Genomic DNA, 17,411 nt, shown 5'->3' with positions numbered 1-17,411 from the left:
CTGCCGACCTATGATCAACTGCGTGAACATGCCATTCACAAGGCAGCAATCGTCGTGTGAGCACATCCAGAACCAGTCAATCCAGTCATCAGTCGAAACAGCACCATCAACGCTGCTACTGGTAATAGCGTCCATCACGGTATCCATACCCCGTATTCTGTCGATAGCGCCACTCGGCATGCCCTTATGAGCACAGCCCAGCCCAGCCCGTCCAAGCAACTATGGAGCTGGCCTGTTTGATTTGATTGCAAACAATTGAACCGTCGAAGCGGCCTCGCGCTCAGGGCACAGATTTAGTGGACGATTAGTGGTTGCAGTGCTGCGACGAACGCTTCGACCGGGCCGCCACCAAGGCATCGTGTCCAGCCAATCACTCGGTCCAGACGCGCTTTTCTGCACGACTGTCGGGAATCCATTCAATTAATGTCATGAATCCCTCTCACCAATCAATCCGGCCTGCCGGACTGTGGGAGGCTGCCTCTTGGGGGCCGTGCTGTTGCAATTGAATCGTCACCTTCTTCGAATCCCGCCAGACAATCAGCTCCTATCCGGGCTGGATTGGGCGCGGTGCCAAAGCAGACCGCCAATCGACAGCTTCGCCGAATTTTGTTCATCAGTTACATCATAGCCGAGCCCGTAAATGCATCGCCCCGAGAGGAGCAAAAGCAAGCAGCGGATGTCTCCCAGATCGAGTAATGATTGACTGCAAGAAGAGCGCTAATACTGTACGATTACATGTACAAGTACCTGTTCACTTCAATAGCTTGTCCCGTCTTGACAGGAACAAGAACGGCCAAGACATGCACGACACCACACGATTTCTTATCTTACACAGAAACAAAGTTGAGGCGTTGGATCACGTTCGCAAGGTACCAGCGATTAGACTTTGTTACAGAGCATATTTGTCAGGGCAGGTTCCTGACGCTTGTTTGCCTCCATGCGCGAGTACTGGCATGTAAGTTGGACCGAGCGCAACGCCCGCAAACTGTAAAACGCAGGTACCTGCACCTGGACAGGCTTAGTACCTGAGTACTTACTTCATGTGCCTTGGAGATGCCTTGGATGGGGTGCCAGAGGTGCTTCGTTGAGAAGTTCAAGTTTCGTTGTTCAATCAAGCCCGAAGGAGTCAGTCTGGGCTTTAGCGTGATGGATCTGAAGCTGGGTGATAGGGCTGGACAGGCTCAGAGCCGTGGTGGTGGCCTGTACTTGGCTATACGGAGTGTCGCGGCAAGGAGACGAAATGTTGCAGATTTCCCTTGCAAGACCTGTTTCTAAATCTGGCCCGTCGTAATATAAGGGCCGGCGTACCGGGAATCCTCGCCTGCCAGCAAGGAGCAGACACAGGGGCCGGCCTTTATGAAACTGCGCTCATCAGGCTACATGTAATGGATTTGCTGAGTTGCTAAAGCCATGGAGTCCAGCAAAGACTACTAGCCCGAGGCCCTGGCAGGTTAGATCACACCCCGCACCAGCCAACGAGCACGCCAACAACCCAAGAATAAAAGCCGGGCTCGTCTTAATCTCCCCGCGAATGCAAACACCGTGCATGAATTAGCAGGTACGAGCTCCTACTTGGGCCAAGTACGGAGTAGTCAGCGGGACGCAGTAATATGGACATGCAATAGCAATAGCACGGAGTGCCTGTATGAGAATCCATGAGGACGCCTCTCAGCTTATTCGCATGTGTCAAAACGGGTGATGTCGCTGCCACCGAGATGCAAATCAGACCCGAATCAGATGCAAATCACCAGACCAACTACAAGTATTGACCTATTGGGGCTCTTCAATATATCTAGAGTATTACGTGGTGTTTCCATAGCATAATGAGCTCTTACTTTTTACATGTGCTGCCTGTATTCGCACATGCATGGGCGGAAACAGTGGGACAGGGCGCATCGTCTGAGCTTCCTAAACTCTAAGTCGGGATACCCATGCCTTGGGTCCTGGCCTTTTTCTGACGAAGCTTCAATGGTCTGAGACTCGGGGATAACTGATAGATTACGGTCCAATGTCATGGCAAGTATCTGACACAGTCACAGGTCGTCCCTACATTTGCCTCGAAACAAGATGAATCATATGAGAGAGAAAAAGCTGTTACATGCATCCCTCGATCAAGGTTTGGTCAGGCACGGGAATGGTATCGAAATTGGAGGCTTTTGCCTGTCATTCCAAGCATGGGATACACAGTTTTTTTTTTTTTTTTTTTTTGCCTCTTTATCGCTGCCCTTCAGGATGCCATATCCCTGCAAACCGAATCCGAGCACACAGCGGAATGGGAGAACATTCAATGCAATGCAACAATCCAACGAATTCTATTGAGGGAGACGGCCAGGCAAGATGACGATTTGAGCCGGCTAGCATGAGATCCGCTGCATGTTGATGCACACAGGTGCTCGAGGTGTTCCAATTTTGGGGCCTGCATCTTCAACAGCGCCGTATTTAGAACATCCTCTCGCCTATTTGCTGGATGAATGGGCGTTTTGCAGATTTCGCTTACTCTCCGATTTTCCACTAACAAACCGCGGGTGTCACGCAAGTGAGACTGGCTTTCTCACGACTGGGCTTCCCAGGAGGGAAAACACGGCCGACACCAAAAGCCACAGATCGACGGCTTCGCACGCCATCGAAAAGGCAAACGCGATGGGCCTTTGCAGTCAAAAGACTCGAGGGGGGGCGGGCGCGTCCTTTTTCTCTCTTCTCTTTGCTTGTTTGGTGTGAGATTTAATCAATGCTCAACGCGCGCATCTCCGGGCCTCGCCCAATTAAACGCGCCAACGCGACTTTCCTTCCGGATCAAATGAAACCCCAAAATCCCAAACCCACCCCACGCCCATTTGCTTCGCATCAGCACTACAATGTCTTTTTCCTGCGCTGTGATTTGATTTGAGATTTGGAGACGGGGCCTCGAAGGTAGTAGGGCTGGGTGGAGAGAGTAGCATTTTCCGCTTCCTCCCCAGTCCCGTTCAAATCTTGGAGGCTCAACTACGTCCATTTCAGGCTGAGTCTGCAATGCTAGGTAATCGCTTGGAGGGGGAGGATTCGATGCCATGCCTTTTCTCGTCTTACCCCTCACTCGCTCGACGCCTGGGAGTTTACGGGTGAAAGAGAGAGACGGAGAGAGAGAGTGGACCTCAGGAACACGACGAACCAACGCGGAGCGCAGTGGCAATCTGACGTTGCTGGATGATGCCATATTGGAACATCGGTCATCCCAATCTCGCGCTTTCGGCAGACGGCGTCCCCAATCACGTCGTGCATTGCGACGGACGGCAGCGCATCCAGAGCTGACGCGCATTGCATCTCCATGTACACGCCCTTTTTCTGGTGCAGAGATCTCAATAGGCAGCTGTTTGACGCAAGATAATCGATACCATCAAGAACATCATCAAAAGGGCAAATCAGCTGTGGTTCACGTTTGGATCAGCAACAAAGGCCGTCCGCTGAAACCAGACCCCGTTTGTCTCGCGGGGAACAAGTGGTCCGTCCGAAATTTGACTTTACGACGATCAGAATATCCGCTTCAGGCAATGGGCCTTTTTAAAGCAAGGACGAGCCGAGCGCTGCAAATTTCGCACGTCTAACCAACCTTGAACCCAGTCCTCTCTCTCCCCCAAGGTTGATCCTTCACAGCAGCTAGATAAAGAAGGGAGCAAGTTGGGCGGGAAAAAGCCACCAGACTCGATAGCATGGGCATGGGGCTTGGTGGCTTCATTTCACTATTGGCCTCTTCTGAAGCCGCCGTATTTGACTAATACTACCTCCTGCTAACTTCCAACTCAAAGAGCGGCGCCGCGTCGGAGGTTTTGCCCGTCCCAAAAGGCCAAGGCAGAACTTGTTTCGACACCTCCCTCTGGTTTCACGTACACAATGCCCTTCCCTTTGGGCCGAGAAGATCTATCTCAAGATTCGAACTAGGCCTGTATGGCGGCGCATTCGATTGGATATTACGTGCGCTCGTAAACTGCGACTCTTCAAATATCGCCTAACATGCCGTTCGTGTTACGCGGGTGTAGGGAGAGCAAGGCCCTTTGTTTGAAATAAAGCAAGGCGAGGTCTCATGCAATTGCCGGGTCGAAATGAGGAGCTCTTTTGCCACGTTTGCTGCCGGTAATTGCGATGAGGCTGTGTCGATCATTGTCTTTTCGTATTTTGTAAAGACAAGATTCACTCCCTTTTGTGCATTCAACTTTTGCTATGAGGTGAGTTATTCTCGTGATGGAATTGCATTGACTGGAGCGAGGGCCGGTTTTTGCTGGACCAACACCCTCCAAAGTATTACAGTACAAGCCACATGCGGATAGCTTAGTAGGGTGGGGGAGTTCGCCCGACGCTTTTTTGCTAGCAGTAGCAAGTATCGGAGCACCACTGAAAGCTCGCAGATCCATTGGAGAAGATGCAGAGAGGAGCTCCTCACTGGTCAATCGCAGTGGAAGAATCTTCAAGCTGCATTTCGACTGATATACAGAATGTACTGTACAGTATCTACAGGTAGCCAAGAACCCGGTTTTCCGTACCAGCAGTATGGCTCCACCGTCCGGACGAACTGCATCGCTTTTTGACGTGCACTCGTACTGCAGTCGGATCCGCGGGAGAGATATTCGTCATTTCTACCCCGTGCTTTGTCGATGCAAATATTGTATTACTCAGTGCAAATACTCGTCCCCCTTACATCATAGGCCCAGCAGAGCATCAAGACTGCGTTCCAAAAACGAGGCTGTGTCGACTCGCGGGGAGGGATAGCCTTGCGTTCCGCGAGACCTTGTGCGTTTCAAAGGAAATTCTGTTTGGTATAAGACCTCACATATCAAACGATTCGCAAAGCAAGGAGACAAGACACTGCCGCTCTTTGGTTCCCTTTGTTCTTGTTTCTTCTTTTTTTAAATCACCCTGGGCCCGGGGAAGTGTAATTTTGTCTCAACTTGCTACCTAGTTTCGGGTATCTGTCGCCCTCAATCCGTTGTGTTTGCCTGCCTGGGCGGCGGTCTAAGGCATTGTGCAACGTATTTTGAATGGTTGGTGCCGAGTGTACGTATGGTGCCAATGAAGAAGCCATTGGTGATTGTTAGTAGGGGTGCAAACATGTAGATTAGATTACTAGTAGTATCACTCCTCTTTACTGGTAGAGAAAAAAAAAAATGATAAAAAGAGGCGTGGTGTCATGAAGATTTGTACCTTGCGTTCAGAAGGGAGTGTAGATGCAAGCACTTTACCCAAATTGTTACACATGCATATGTGCTTAGCCTCCTGCAGAACCTGCGGTAGGGAGAAGTTAGAACCCATCACCGACAAGCTTTTAAAGTGGAAAATGAAACTCTTCAAGTGAGGGGTGAATAGAATTTTTTTCTTCGTCTTTTTGTCTTTACTCTACCTCTCGGCAGTGGATGGATGGATGCCCTTGCAATTGATGGCGCGTGGTGGATGGCTCTTAGTGCTTTGAAGCTACTCGTACATAGTCTGTACGGTATTATGCCGAAATGCGAGAAGCCCCAGTCGAGGGGTGCAGTGGGCGTCCACTGGAGGCCCGTGCAAAGCGCAGGGAAAAAACCTACCTAAGCAGCTCCATAGCAGAAACCCCTCCGTACGGTTGTCTAATGAACGAGCCGAAAAACCGACGCTACTCCTGCAGCAAATGGCGAAAAAGGGAAGAAGAAAGAAAAAAAAAAAAAAAAAAAAAAACCGTTGAATGGATGACAAAGTTTGTGGGTATTGCGGCACTTGGTTGTCTGGAGGATGCAAATTCTTTCTTTTTCTTGGCTCTTGGCTGAGCGTTGGGTGACGGATTGGGGCCATACTGACATGTACCCTGACGTACGACAAAAAAGATTTTTACAGCCTTCATAGCGGTGCATCTTCCATTTTATGATATTCGTAAAAGTCTACACAATTTTATACTGCAGGATACAGGTAATTATCTAAAACACAGCAACGGCTTTTGTTCTACTTAATGCCAGCACTAATGCTTAAATCGGAACTATTCATAGCACAAGCCTGTGCACTAAAACGTCACAAAGTTGTACTTTGGAACTAAATGCTTCTCTCCGTTCTAGAAGCATTCCTCATTCGGCATGGTCAAATTGTAAGGACGAAACGAGGCTGAAGAGCTCTCCCAAAAAGGAAACAACTTCTCCGTTTTTTTTTCTTTGGTGCTTTTCGGAGCTCTTTGTGGCGTCTGCTTTAAACGCGGTGGGGAAAGGCTTAATGCCCGTTCTCTTTTGTGCGGCGGGTGGTTTTTTTTCTTCTTCTTTTCTTCTTTCTCTCTGGAGCTTGATGATGGCGTGTGTGTATTGATTTAAAGTTGTAGAGCTCATCATGCTCTTGCTGGATCTCATACTGCACGCATTGAACGCAAAAATCCTTCAAACCACCTAGTGGAGGCCTGCTAGCACGACCTTGGCTATACAAACCTGTGTCCGCCGCGGTATCAGAGAAACTGCTAGTCTCTGGGGCTTGTTATCCGCCTCATCGGGTCTAAGACTGCGAATCAACCACCTAGAGCTTCCCGTGCTCCGGACTGATGCACTACGGAGTGCGAGTATCGTATGGAGTCTAGACAGGTATGCTCGGAGGGGGGGCGTCAAACGCTCGTCCTCACAAGCTTGCTGCTGCTACCAAGTGCTAGTACGGGTACAGTTCTTAGTCGTGCCAGCATGTAGTCGGTTCGGGCACGATGTACCCCGTACTTAGTTCGCGCCATTGCAGCGGACGCCAAAAAGAGGCGTCGAGACGGAGCATGCAGCACGTCAAAATGGCGAAGAAAAAAACGAGCAAATGGGAACACGCCGCAGACGCGTCTCCATATCCGCGCTCATGGGGCTATTTCGTACATTGCCGGAACCTGCAGCAGATGCACCCAAAGGATGCACAGTATACGTGACTGCAGGACTTGGCCACGAAAAAAGAATCTCGTGGCGTTCAATTGCCTTTTGCCAGTGCTCCAATCATGCGGGCCCTCTGTCAGTCTATCCTATTAGCGAAGTGTGAGTGCTGCGGCAATATGCAAGTCCCCTTGCACTGTCTTTGATAGATGCAGAAAATGGCATCATGAATAAGCACTCGAGTGGCTGCTTTGTGGTTTGTGGAGGCCAAAAAAAAGGGCCTTTCCGAAGCATCCATATTGACCCCGTAATCCTGTGGAGGGGACAAGAAGAAAAAAAACTTCACTTGCCGATTGGAGGGGACCAGTTTGCACTATTCAAGAGCGGTTTCCGCGGTGGAAAAAAAAAAGAAAAGAAAAAAGCAATATAATTTTTTCTGTAAGGCCACGAATGCTAATGCATCGTGACAGCTTTTACCCTGGCGTCTAGTAATATGCAGCATTCACCGCCAGCAGCTTACAGGTACTTACACACCAGGCCGACAGGGTCGTTGAAAATTAGGATGAATTGCGGACACAGATGCAGAGTGGGCTTGACCGCTGCATCCAGAGCGGACGCAGTGCTGGATTCGGCGAATGCCTAAAGCGTTGCCCGTTGATTTGTCTTTCGGTTACTGGCTGGAGAGGCACGATTCCGACACAAGATACCGTCGGCTTCCGCCTAACATCATCCATGGCTACGCGATAGTCTCACGTAGCAGCCGCCAGACTCGGTGGCAAGACGGCGGTCCTACCGCGCAGTGAGCGGTGCCTGCTAGTAGGCGCGCGTGTGCTCCATACAGTAGCTCAGCATTGTCCTCGTACGAGCATCAAGTGGCACATACTCGTAGCTGGGTAGGGGACGATTAGGCCCGGAATCCCGTAGCATGTCGCTTGCAACAAGCCGGCACATAGCTTGGCTGCACATTACCGATCACAGTAGTCGCCGCCACGACACGCTTTCACACTGATTAGCAACGCGACAATGCAAATAACTAGCAGAGATTGGCTCACATTGATGTCTGCAGCACACACAAATTAGGCACCTCCGGTCTCCGGGGCCAGGCAACTCCGAGCAAATAGCCGGAGCGCCGGATACCGTTCAGCCACGTCTCAAGTCCGGCGGTGGCCGGCACTCCGTCGGTGTCTGCGCCGTATCACACATGTGCATGTCTCTCTGTAGACTGTGCGTTGGAATAAGCCTTTCCGTCCATCCAACTTTAGACCCTTTGAGAGTCTGATTCGTCTGTTAATATGAAAGCTCTCACCGGAGCATATGTAAGTATGCCGTGTGTACTCCGTGCATCGAACAAAAGCCACTCAACGCTTGCTGCCTCCCCTCATATTCCATTTTTCTCTTTTCCAATCACGGAGGTTCTGCCGTGGTTCGCAGCAGCGCCCCTCCAAATGTACGTCGGGCTGAGATCACGGTGCTTGAATGGAGCCCGGCTTGTTGCGGGTGCCTCGCTGGCGCATATTCGTACATACTGGCACAGGCAGTGATATGCACGTAGCATGCCGGCCTTTCCTTGCTTATTTCTTTGCATACAGCATCTGCCAATTAGCTGACGGCTGATTCGAGGCGCGGCCATGTGCTACTGCGTCGCGTCTGCCCCTCTACGGAGCACTGGCTGGGGTTTCTGTATGCAGAGGCGTGGTACGCCAGGGGCGCCATTGGACTGGAATCTCGGATCAAGGCTCTAGTTGCGTGGGGCTGAGCGTCTGTGTGAGTCTTGGCCAACGGGCGGTCTTGCATCGGAAAGGCAATTGAGCATGTTGGAGACGGTGCTGATTACCTGTACGACGTACTCGTACAAGCAGGCTGGCTGGGCATGTGTAGGGGATGACAGTCAGTTGCATCAGCGTGAATAATGCCAAAGGATTCAGGCGGTATGGTGAACGCAGCCATACATGTAGGTCGACTCAACGTCACACCGTATGTACGTGCAGTAGTGATATAGCTTCCTAACACGACACAGAAGTGCCTGCTCGTATGTAGCAGTCCCACCTTGGGCCACGGCTCAATACGCCCATAGTCGGCGACTTGACGAGACTTTTCATACTTGTGGTCTAGCACCAACTGTACTGGTCAGGCTAGGATATTTCCAGCTCTGGCCTGTGGGGAAGAGGAAGACAAAGATGACAAGCTGTCACGAGCTCACGTGTGTACCAACACACAGGGTTCCTCAGTAACATCAAAGATACTTGTACGCCAACTGTCACAAGCAAGGATATGGCCCCTACAAGAGATGAACATGAACGCGAAATCGCCACGGCCGAGGCGGCGGCTATTGGATACTCCAAGACGTTCCGATTTCGTAGCGTCGAGGAGCGTGGGGCTTCGGGAAGAACATATCCTGGTTCCAAGCTGGAGTCTAAGAGCGTTGAGGCCTGTTCCTTGTCACGTCAAGCCCAGTTTCCGTCGTATGTGCTTGAAGGCGTCCAACCACTGCGGAGAACCTGTGATAGCTGCACAAATCTGGCGTGTCTTCTCGGGCTTCGGCGATGTCGCTTTGCTCCCAATCGAACGCAACGAAGCATGACTTATCAATAAAAAGGCTTTTTTGCTGGACCCTGCTGGGGCGAGATCGGTTGAGGAGCTGACTAGTCAGCCCGGAATGACGTCTAGTCAACGACAGACGCCATGGAGCATCTGAATCCACCACATTTTTTAGCACTTCTTCCAATGGCATTTGATAAATTCAGTGTTGAAGAGGGTCTTTGATACCGAAAGCTCCTGTGCTGGGTATTGTATTGTTAGTAGACACCACCTCGCAATATCAATGAAGCTGAACAGCCAGAGGGAGGGCTGAATCCTTGTGATGAGAGCCAATTGCGCAAGCTCAGCTACTCTGAGCAATTGGCGCTATGCCATACTCCGTCTAGCTCCGCCAATTGGCAGATCGTGGCCCGAGTCTCGGTCCAGACGTACTGAATGGAGAAAGGAGGAGCCGAGAAGAAGAAAAAATCGTTGACGCATGTGAGGGAGCAGATTCGAGCACGGCATGGAGATAGTACTACGGAGTACATGCTAGTATGTAAAGGTACTTTGTGCTTTAAAGTGTGCTAGAAAGTTTGCGTCTTTGCTCTGGAAATTTACGGAGCCCAGAGTGGTGCTCCGTACCTGCCGTACTGGAACCAGCCAACAAAGGAAGGCGGTATCCGCAGCTTGCCGAGTCTAGGCATGACTATGGAAAAAAAAAAAAGAGTTACGGTGAAAAAACCACAGCTGGCAAAACTTCAACCTTACAAACACCGGCGATTGAGGCTCCAATGCACTTTCGGTGCTTCTAACCGTGCTGTTGGCATCGATCTGCCCTGTCGGGAACCGCTCTCGGGCCATGCGGAACGCCGTCGTCTCAGATACGGCCAGATAGGCGGTTCTCTGAGCCTTGCCGGTCGTTGGAGAAGTTGCTTTTGGCGATGGAATACCACCCCGTGCTGGTCCTGTTGATCTCGCTAATGCTCCCTCCGAAGCTCTGCATGATGGCATAAAAAAGATGGTGCAATGCCTATCAATCAATTCGATGCTCGATGCGCCAATCGCTCAGGCCGGACTCCCTCGTTGAGGCCATGCCCCTGGGATGTCGTCCTTCTGAGGCAATGTTGCATTTGCCAGTGGTTAGGCATGCACAGGCTCGGCGTCAGCTGGTTCAACCTATGAGAGCTCCTATCGACGATAAAGAAGCCGCATGGAGAAACGTACTGGTACTTTCGCCCATCCATGGCTGCTTTACTGCATGAATTAGCCACAACGCCACCAGTCAGATAAGGCTAGATTTCAGCTGAGCTCTGGCAAGCTTGCGGGGATCGTCTCGAAACAAGACCGAACAAATCATACCACTTGCTTGTCGGCGGTACTCGATTCCACACATTGCGCCCTCAAATAAAGCCTCTTTCAGCTGAGGGACTGTCATGGTCCTTTTAGCAGCGCAGAAGGGGCCAACCGGCGGGATGCCGCAGCCGCAGCTGCAGTTGGTGATGTGAGAATGCGGCTGCATCGAGATATGCAACTCCGCCCCTATACCGACTTTTCTCGAGCTTCCCAAACCGGCTGCTACATTGCGTGCTCTGCCTTGTCACAGCAGCCCCCGTGCGATCCCAGATCCGATCTGAGGAAGCGGATTGCGAAGTCGCCCGCTGGAGTTTCTAAGTAGCTTTGGGGGCAGCTTTGCCACGCCAATTTTGCCGTCAGATCCAGGGGGTCACTAGTGTTGGCCTCGTTGGCGTCAGCCAGTCGCAGGTTCTCCGCGAGAAGTAGAATTCAAAGCTAGCCAGGCCGGCCACTGGACTCGACAGGTACGAGCTGTGGCTAACCAACGAAGGCGGTACCTGAAATGATTCAATCCCATGCCGTGTTCGTGCCTTTTGTTTTGTGCACACAGAGTGCTCCGTGTTCGGCGACTGACTGACAACACCCTCAAGAAGGATGCAGCAAACTTGAGCATTGTACCACACAGGCTGATCGAGCGTACTCGCACCAGCACCGTAATTGATGCATGTTTCCTATTCTGGCATTATGACATAACACCCCGGCCAATTTGCTGGGACTTGGCTTCTCCACACCCCGTCTTCATTTCGGATACGGAGACGCTGGGTACAGAGCTGCAGAAGGCAACAAGACTTGTCTCGATGGCCCAGCATTCCATTGTGTTGAGAACTGATGGCAAACAAGCAATCTGTCACCCTTGGCCCCAAGCCTCTCTCCTGATGGATCTGCCAGCACAGGATATTGCAATCACGCCTGGGGCATTGGATGCGTCGACTGCCACTGATGATTCCGTATTTTTACGAGCCATGTTACTGACTTGCGTCCCACCTGCATATTGGCACAAGTACGAGTACTGTACCAGTATAGACGGCCCCCTTCGCTTCTGCCCGCATCTGCGGCTAATAAGCAGGGAACTGGCACGGGCGTATCAAAGTGCTGTGCAATCAAAGGACTCGTCTCCGAGCTCGCCTGTTCCCGCTTTGAGCAGCTGCTCCGACTGCGATTGACGACACGAGACGCCCCGTTTCTCCGTACCTGCAATTCTCTCCTGAGCGCCCCCTTGTCGTCGAAATCTCGATTGCGGACGCCACGGAAGCTGGATGAATTACTGAATACTCGTGCTTGTACCGCTCAGCTATGCCAACCGTCGCAACGTGCGAGTGCAAACCAGCTGTAATGCGCAGTTCCGTTACCCTTGGTGCTTGTACTGCTACCTGCCTTGGGGGACCCCTGCTCCCATTAATCACCGTGATACGTGCTAAGGGGAAAAGCCGACCAGAATGGCGCTGGTCAAGCACAAGCATAAAGTTGAATAATTACCTTGATATCTCGTGACTTTGCGATGCTGGACTCCTGTTTTGTCCATCCCTCAGACTGCTAATCAATGGATGCACGGGAAAGGCGCTGCACACGCCCTTTTGTGGTAGGACTTCATCTCGACCCCCGGTCAAGCAAAGACACGGGATCCTTTGGTCTAAAAAGGAAGTCTTACGACATGCACGGAGGACCTGGACCGGCTTTGTCGAGGGCAATGCTATTACTGCTGGCACAATTACTGGTTCACTACTCAGTATAGCATTACTGGTGCAGTCCTGATATGGATTGAGGATCCCCCTGGTGGCGTCTCTTTTTCTGATCAAGAAAGCCAATCTCGCTTTGCCCGGCCGCCTGGCGCCAGGATCTTTCGTCCTGTCTCGTGCAGCCTCACGCCCCCCAGCTCCCTGGAGTCCCAATGGGCATCTGCTCCAATGAACGGTGCCTGTCTGCTCTCACAACGCTGCTGTCAGTAGGGAGGACGGAGCCAGTGACTCCATATCGCCGTTATTTGTGTACCAAAGAGGCTCAGCCACGTTGGATCTCCCCCATTCTGCGATGGATATCTCTAGGGGCATCCTGGTCCTGTCAAGCGAGAAACTACCAACTGACGGCATCGTGGACTCTCCCCGGAACATGCAACAGCCCTGCTGACACTGACAGCTATTTTCTCATCTCCGCTACGTCTCTCGTGACTGTGGCACGTTGGGGGAGTGTGCAGTGTGCCTGGATAGGGCTTTGTGAGCTGTCTTTTGCATGTTGCGTGTTCACGTTGCCTTGCCAGCTCAGATGACCTGCTACTAGTAAAAGGGGTGAAGAGAGATATCCGATTGTATGCCCCTTGTAAGCCAACGGCGTCGACACCGCCAGAATGAAGATGAATCACCGTTTTCTCGTTAAGGATGGACGTCACAGCTATGTTAGCGTGATGCCTATTGCGTGTCACAACACCAGCTATATTTCCACGTTCCCATATATAGTATATTCCCATATATAGTATATATTCGCTAGAAGCTTCGTCTGTGGAAATAAGCTCAGTTATTTTAATACAGGGTGACCGAGTCAAGGATGGTCTCGTGGCAGTAGTATTTTGTTTGCCACTTTCGACAAAATAATCCAGGTCAGAGTATAATTAGTAATTCACCCAGTGTCTCAGGTCTTGCTCGCTTCTTTGCTTCGTGTTAAAGATAGGCGAGAGCGGACTTTGGAGCAGCTTCTTTCGTTTGTATAGCCGAAGGGAAGGACGGGGCTATGCTCCTAATTATATTGAGCGTTACAAAGCATATATGCGGATATTATGTTGATGAGGATACGGATTAGTGATGTATGAGTACTTAAGGTTTTATTTTTCTTCTAGAGAACGAGGCTGAGACATACGGCCCGGAGAGCATGAATCATACGGCCAGGAGAACATGAATCATATAGCTGAGGACATGGTGTTCATAGAGCGATGGTGTAGGAGTTATTGAGATGAAAATAAAGGGGGTGGCTTCGTCATTACATGAGCATCTGATCGTCCAACTCTGTCATCTCAACCTTGAAGATATCGTAACGCAGAATGGTTTGGACCAAACAGTCAAGATATCAGGAAATGAAAAAGACAAACTGAACCTCGAGGTATTCTGAATTATTCATACATCACGGTCCAAAGACCCAAGGAATACTCTTCACAGAGACAATAACACATAACAGGAGTCATCCACTTGCAACTCCCATTTATACATCTACCAAGGCAGTTGATCTAATGTAGCAAAGCATTTAATAAATGAACCGCTTTTTTATCGACACATCCACGTTTTCTCGCTGATCAAAACCACCTTCCTCCAGAAAACCCAATGATTAACCCCCTATTGCTTGCTTTGCTTTCCGTACCCGCAAGATGTGCCATCAACCTCTAAATGGTAACCCGATACCCATGGCAGAAACAAAAAAAGAAAGAAAAGAAAGGAAGAAAGAAAGAATAAAAGCATAATATAGCACAGTTACAAAGATCTAAAGAAAGTTTGGGTTCCCATGCATAGCCCAGATCACAAATAACGCCAGCCCTCCATGAGTCCGCAGAGCCACATGAGATATTAAAACAATGATTAAAAATAAAAATGGCGAGCCCAGTCAGAGTAACCATGGGCTTCCGACCCAAATGTAGGAAATGTGGTCAAGCTTGTGTAAGTGGCCCGCATCTAGCCACCTCTATCAGGTATCCAACACAAGCATTATACGAGTGAAAACGAACCCAAGAAGCTAGCAGGGCTAATGCTGGTGATTGTGGCCATCGCTGTGACTGTGGCCATCGCTGTGCGCGCTATGCGACGATTCGCTAGCTCGTCGAGTTGAACACGCCGAGGAAGTTTCAACCACACAGCATCCCTCTGCCCGACAATCGTCGACGCAGTCGAGGAGGCAGAGACGAGCGGGCTCTTCGGATGTTCCGTCATGAGTGAGCGCCGTTGCGTCACCGTCATGCTGGTGGCTATTATCAAGACAGAACTCGGGTTGGATAGTGGCGCTGTGAATGCCGTGGCCGTGCAGGCACTTTCTGGCCTGCCTAGCTAGCTGCATGTACTTCTCGCCGTTGTGCGTGTCGAGTTCGGAGGACACTTGGAGATGCAAGCTGGCAACAATCTTGGTATCAGAAAGCTGCCATACGTGGATGTGGTGGCAGCTGACGACTCCCTTGAGGCTTTCGATATCATCTCGGATTTTTGAAATGCTGATGTTCTCAGGAGTCGCCTGTAGCAAGACACGAGAAGTAGCCAGAGTCAAGGGGATGGACGTCTTGAGAATAATGGCAGTAATAACGAGGGAGACAGCGGGATCAGCGTAGAGCTTGCCGGGCCAGTCGGTGAGCCAGATGATGAGAGCTGTGATGATGACACCGACATTTCCCAAAGCATCGCCTATGACATGGAGCATCATGGCATGCATACCCATATCGGCATGGTTGTGGCCGCTGACTTTGGTGCCTGGCTTTTGTGGAAGCGTGTGGTTATGGCCATTGTGCACACCAGAATCTCGTCGAGTTCTCGGTTTCTTAGAGGAAGAGCTGTGGGAGTAGGAGAGATGAGATCCCTTTGAGTCCTGGAGAAGCGGTGATGCCTCATTAACGTCATTCTCCGAGTCGGTAAAGGGAGTCTCCTCTCCAGAGTCATTTTGACTAGTCGCACAGACGGTGGATGATGCAGCTCTACTAGCAGCTAGAATCTCCTGTCGAAAACTGGCGGGGTGAATACTCATGTCCTCGATGCTAGCGAAGCGGGCATGGCCTTTGTTGGGCTGACGTTGGTGCTCTCGGCCCCTGGATTGGGTAGATGCCCGGCTTACCCTGGTGTTGGACTCGTCTCGACTTGTAGAATCGTCGCCAAAGTGAATGCGTCTCGCGGTCTCGGGGCTCTCTGTGCTAGCTCGGCGTCCCGTCTCGACAGCTCTTCTGACAATTACTTCAGGGAGGACATCGCCAACAGCCCCTTGCTCATCAGCGATAGAGGCACCATCATACTGTCCCTCCTCAAGATCACAGGGGTCGCCGTGCGAGTGGGCATGGTCGTGTTCATGTGCATGTTCATGTTCGTGGCCGTCGCCGTGATCATGGTCGTGGTCGTGTCCGTGGTCGTGTCCATGACCTCCCAAAACCACAAAGCCCAGCAAGTTGGAGAATAGACCGGCACAGCCAACGATCAGGATGAGTTTCGGGTTGTTGATCTCGGGCGGCTCAACGAAACGAGTCAGAGCTTCGAGGATGATGGAGACGCAAAGCGCGATTAAGAAGACTGCGTTGAAGAAAGCGCCGAGAATCTCGGCTCGTACCCACTGTGAACAACGAATATTAGCTGCGTTCACGTCTGCTTTAAGTCAAGGTCAAGAGCCCAACTTACGCCAAAGGTGAACTCGTCTGTAGTGGCCTTTTGCGACGCCATCACGGCCCACAGACCGATGGCTAGCGAGATGATGTCGTTTAACTATATAGAATTAGTTGTCTCCCCATGAAAGGAGGAAGTATCGCGCATCGCACCATGTGGAAGGCATCGGCCGTCAGTGCCAGCGAATGCGCCAGAAATCCGCATATCAGCTCAAGAAGGAAGAAGGCCGTGTCGATGGCAATCATGACTTTGATGCGGGTGCTCTTGGACCACGCAAATCGGGAGGATTTCGCCATCGTGAGCAGGAATGCAGCGCCAGGGCTGGCGCGCGTAGTCGTGGAAAAGCTGCAGGAGTCGAAATGGGATGATCAGAGAAGAGGACGAAAGTAAGAAGAAAGAGAAGAGTCGCGAGAGGTGGTTGAGGCGACGAGAAAATTTGCGACGGGGTTTTCTCTCTTTAAGAGCGGGTGTTGTGTAGTCAAAGAAGTTCTAATGTTCAATAGAAGTTGGGAGTTGAAATGCTGTTGGCCGCAGGTGGGGTCGTAGCGTCAGACCACTGCAGTGGTGAATGGCGCCCTGGAACGCTGGGAGTTTAAGTGAACGCCTTGACTGCAGCTAAAAAGCATCAGCATCAGCCGGTGCAGGGCTAGTGGGATAAATTTTTTCGTATTCAGCGGATGAGTGAATAGTGAAAAAGCATCGGCTGGAGTGAATTGTGTTGCCGGTTGAGAGTTTGTACAAGTAAACCCAGATGGAAGAATCAGGAATCCATCACGGATCGCCACTTGGGATATACCGGATTGCGGGAGGCAATGGATGGATGACAGCGCTATTACTTAAGGCAGCAGTGCCTTGGTTGATAAATACCAGTCAGGTGTCTAGTCTTTGGCAACCTTAGTCATACATCTTCAAAAGCCACTCGTATGTACGAAGTGCGATGCGAGCATTGCAGACGAGTCGGAGGATTCGTACAGTATATCCGCCATGGTACTGTAAGCCGCCCGCAAATTATACTGTCCAAACATGGCGCCACCACGCCATTGTGGTAGAGATTTTTGTATTGTTGCTCTATAAAAGGGGTCCATGCACTGTCTCCTTTCAACATAATACAATATTATCAGCAATTGAGGAATTGAGCTACATACTGTACTAAAGCAAGTCAGTTTTCTAGGCCACTTCACGGCGATTGCATGTGTTCCTGCGTCATGATACTACTTGACACATCTCCCGCAGCCTTCATATTGCTACCTGACATTAGTACCTTAGGCACCGTGCAGATGGCCAGACCAACTAGAGCAGGGCCCTGTCAGAGGCTCCTTGGCGGCCAAATTGCAGCTCGGTGTCCATCGGCTCGGCTGTGGCTCTCCCGTCACCTGAACACGACATTATCGCCGTG

At 50.9% G+C, this 17,411-nt stretch overlaps 6 protein-coding genes across 6 annotated transcripts; 2 read left to right on the top strand and 4 right to left on the bottom strand.

Annotated features, from left to right (window-relative positions):
* Positions 1-2,725: 2,725 nt before the first annotated feature.
* M431DRAFT_493851 (hypothetical protein) lies at positions 2,726-3,295 on the bottom strand (the record flags this gene model as incomplete). The annotated part of the gene is made up of 1 exon (XM_024917167.1): positions 2,726-3,295. The coding sequence occupies one exon, from the start codon at positions 3,293-3,295 to the stop codon at positions 2,726-2,728; it is 570 nt and encodes a 189-aa protein (XP_024775092.1).
* Positions 3,296-7,660: 4,365 nt separating this feature from the next.
* On the bottom strand, positions 7,661-7,867 carry M431DRAFT_83008 (hypothetical protein; the record flags this gene model as incomplete). The annotated part of the gene is given in 2 exon segments (XM_024923254.1): positions 7,661-7,773; positions 7,792-7,867. Coding segments are annotated over 2 exon segments (189 nt in total), but the record flags the coding sequence as incomplete, so codon positions are not given.
* An 857-nt stretch (positions 7,868-8,724) lies between these two features.
* M431DRAFT_480949 (hypothetical protein) lies at positions 8,725-9,396 on the top strand (the record flags this gene model as incomplete). The annotated part of the gene is made up of 2 exons (XM_024915916.1): positions 8,725-8,789; positions 8,928-9,396. The coding sequence occupies 2 exons, from the start codon at positions 8,725-8,727 to the stop codon at positions 9,394-9,396; spliced, it is 534 nt and encodes a 177-aa protein (XP_024775090.1).
* A 1,221-nt stretch (positions 9,397-10,617) lies between these two features.
* On the bottom strand, positions 10,618-11,678 carry M431DRAFT_493850 (hypothetical protein; the record flags this gene model as incomplete). Its single annotated transcript, XM_024917166.1, has 2 exons — positions 10,618-10,848; positions 11,673-11,678. The coding sequence occupies 2 exons, from the start codon at positions 11,676-11,678 to the stop codon at positions 10,618-10,620; spliced, it is 237 nt and encodes a 78-aa protein (XP_024775089.1).
* A 2,730-nt stretch (positions 11,679-14,408) lies between these two features.
* Positions 14,409-16,311, bottom strand: M431DRAFT_493848 (hypothetical protein; the record flags this gene model as incomplete). Its single annotated transcript, XM_024917165.1, has 3 exons — positions 14,409-15,965; positions 16,031-16,114; positions 16,168-16,311. The coding sequence occupies 3 exons, from the start codon at positions 16,309-16,311 to the stop codon at positions 14,409-14,411; spliced, it is 1,785 nt and encodes a 594-aa protein (XP_024775088.1).
* A 641-nt stretch (positions 16,312-16,952) lies between these two features.
* Positions 16,953-17,168, top strand: M431DRAFT_83968 (hypothetical protein; the record flags this gene model as incomplete). The annotated part of the gene is made up of 1 exon (XM_024923376.1): positions 16,953-17,168. One exon carries the CDS (start codon positions 16,953-16,955, stop codon positions 17,166-17,168), a length of 216 nt encoding a protein of 71 aa, XP_024775087.1.
* Between the last annotated feature and the right edge of the window lie 243 nt (positions 17,169-17,411).

This window comes from Trichoderma harzianum, assembly GCF_003025095.1.
Source record: "Trichoderma harzianum CBS 226.95 unplaced genomic scaffold M431scaffold_5, whole genome shotgun sequence".
Classification (NCBI taxonomy): domain Eukaryota; kingdom Fungi; phylum Ascomycota; class Sordariomycetes; order Hypocreales; family Hypocreaceae; genus Trichoderma; species Trichoderma harzianum.
This window is presented reverse-complemented; position numbering and strand designations above follow the sequence as displayed.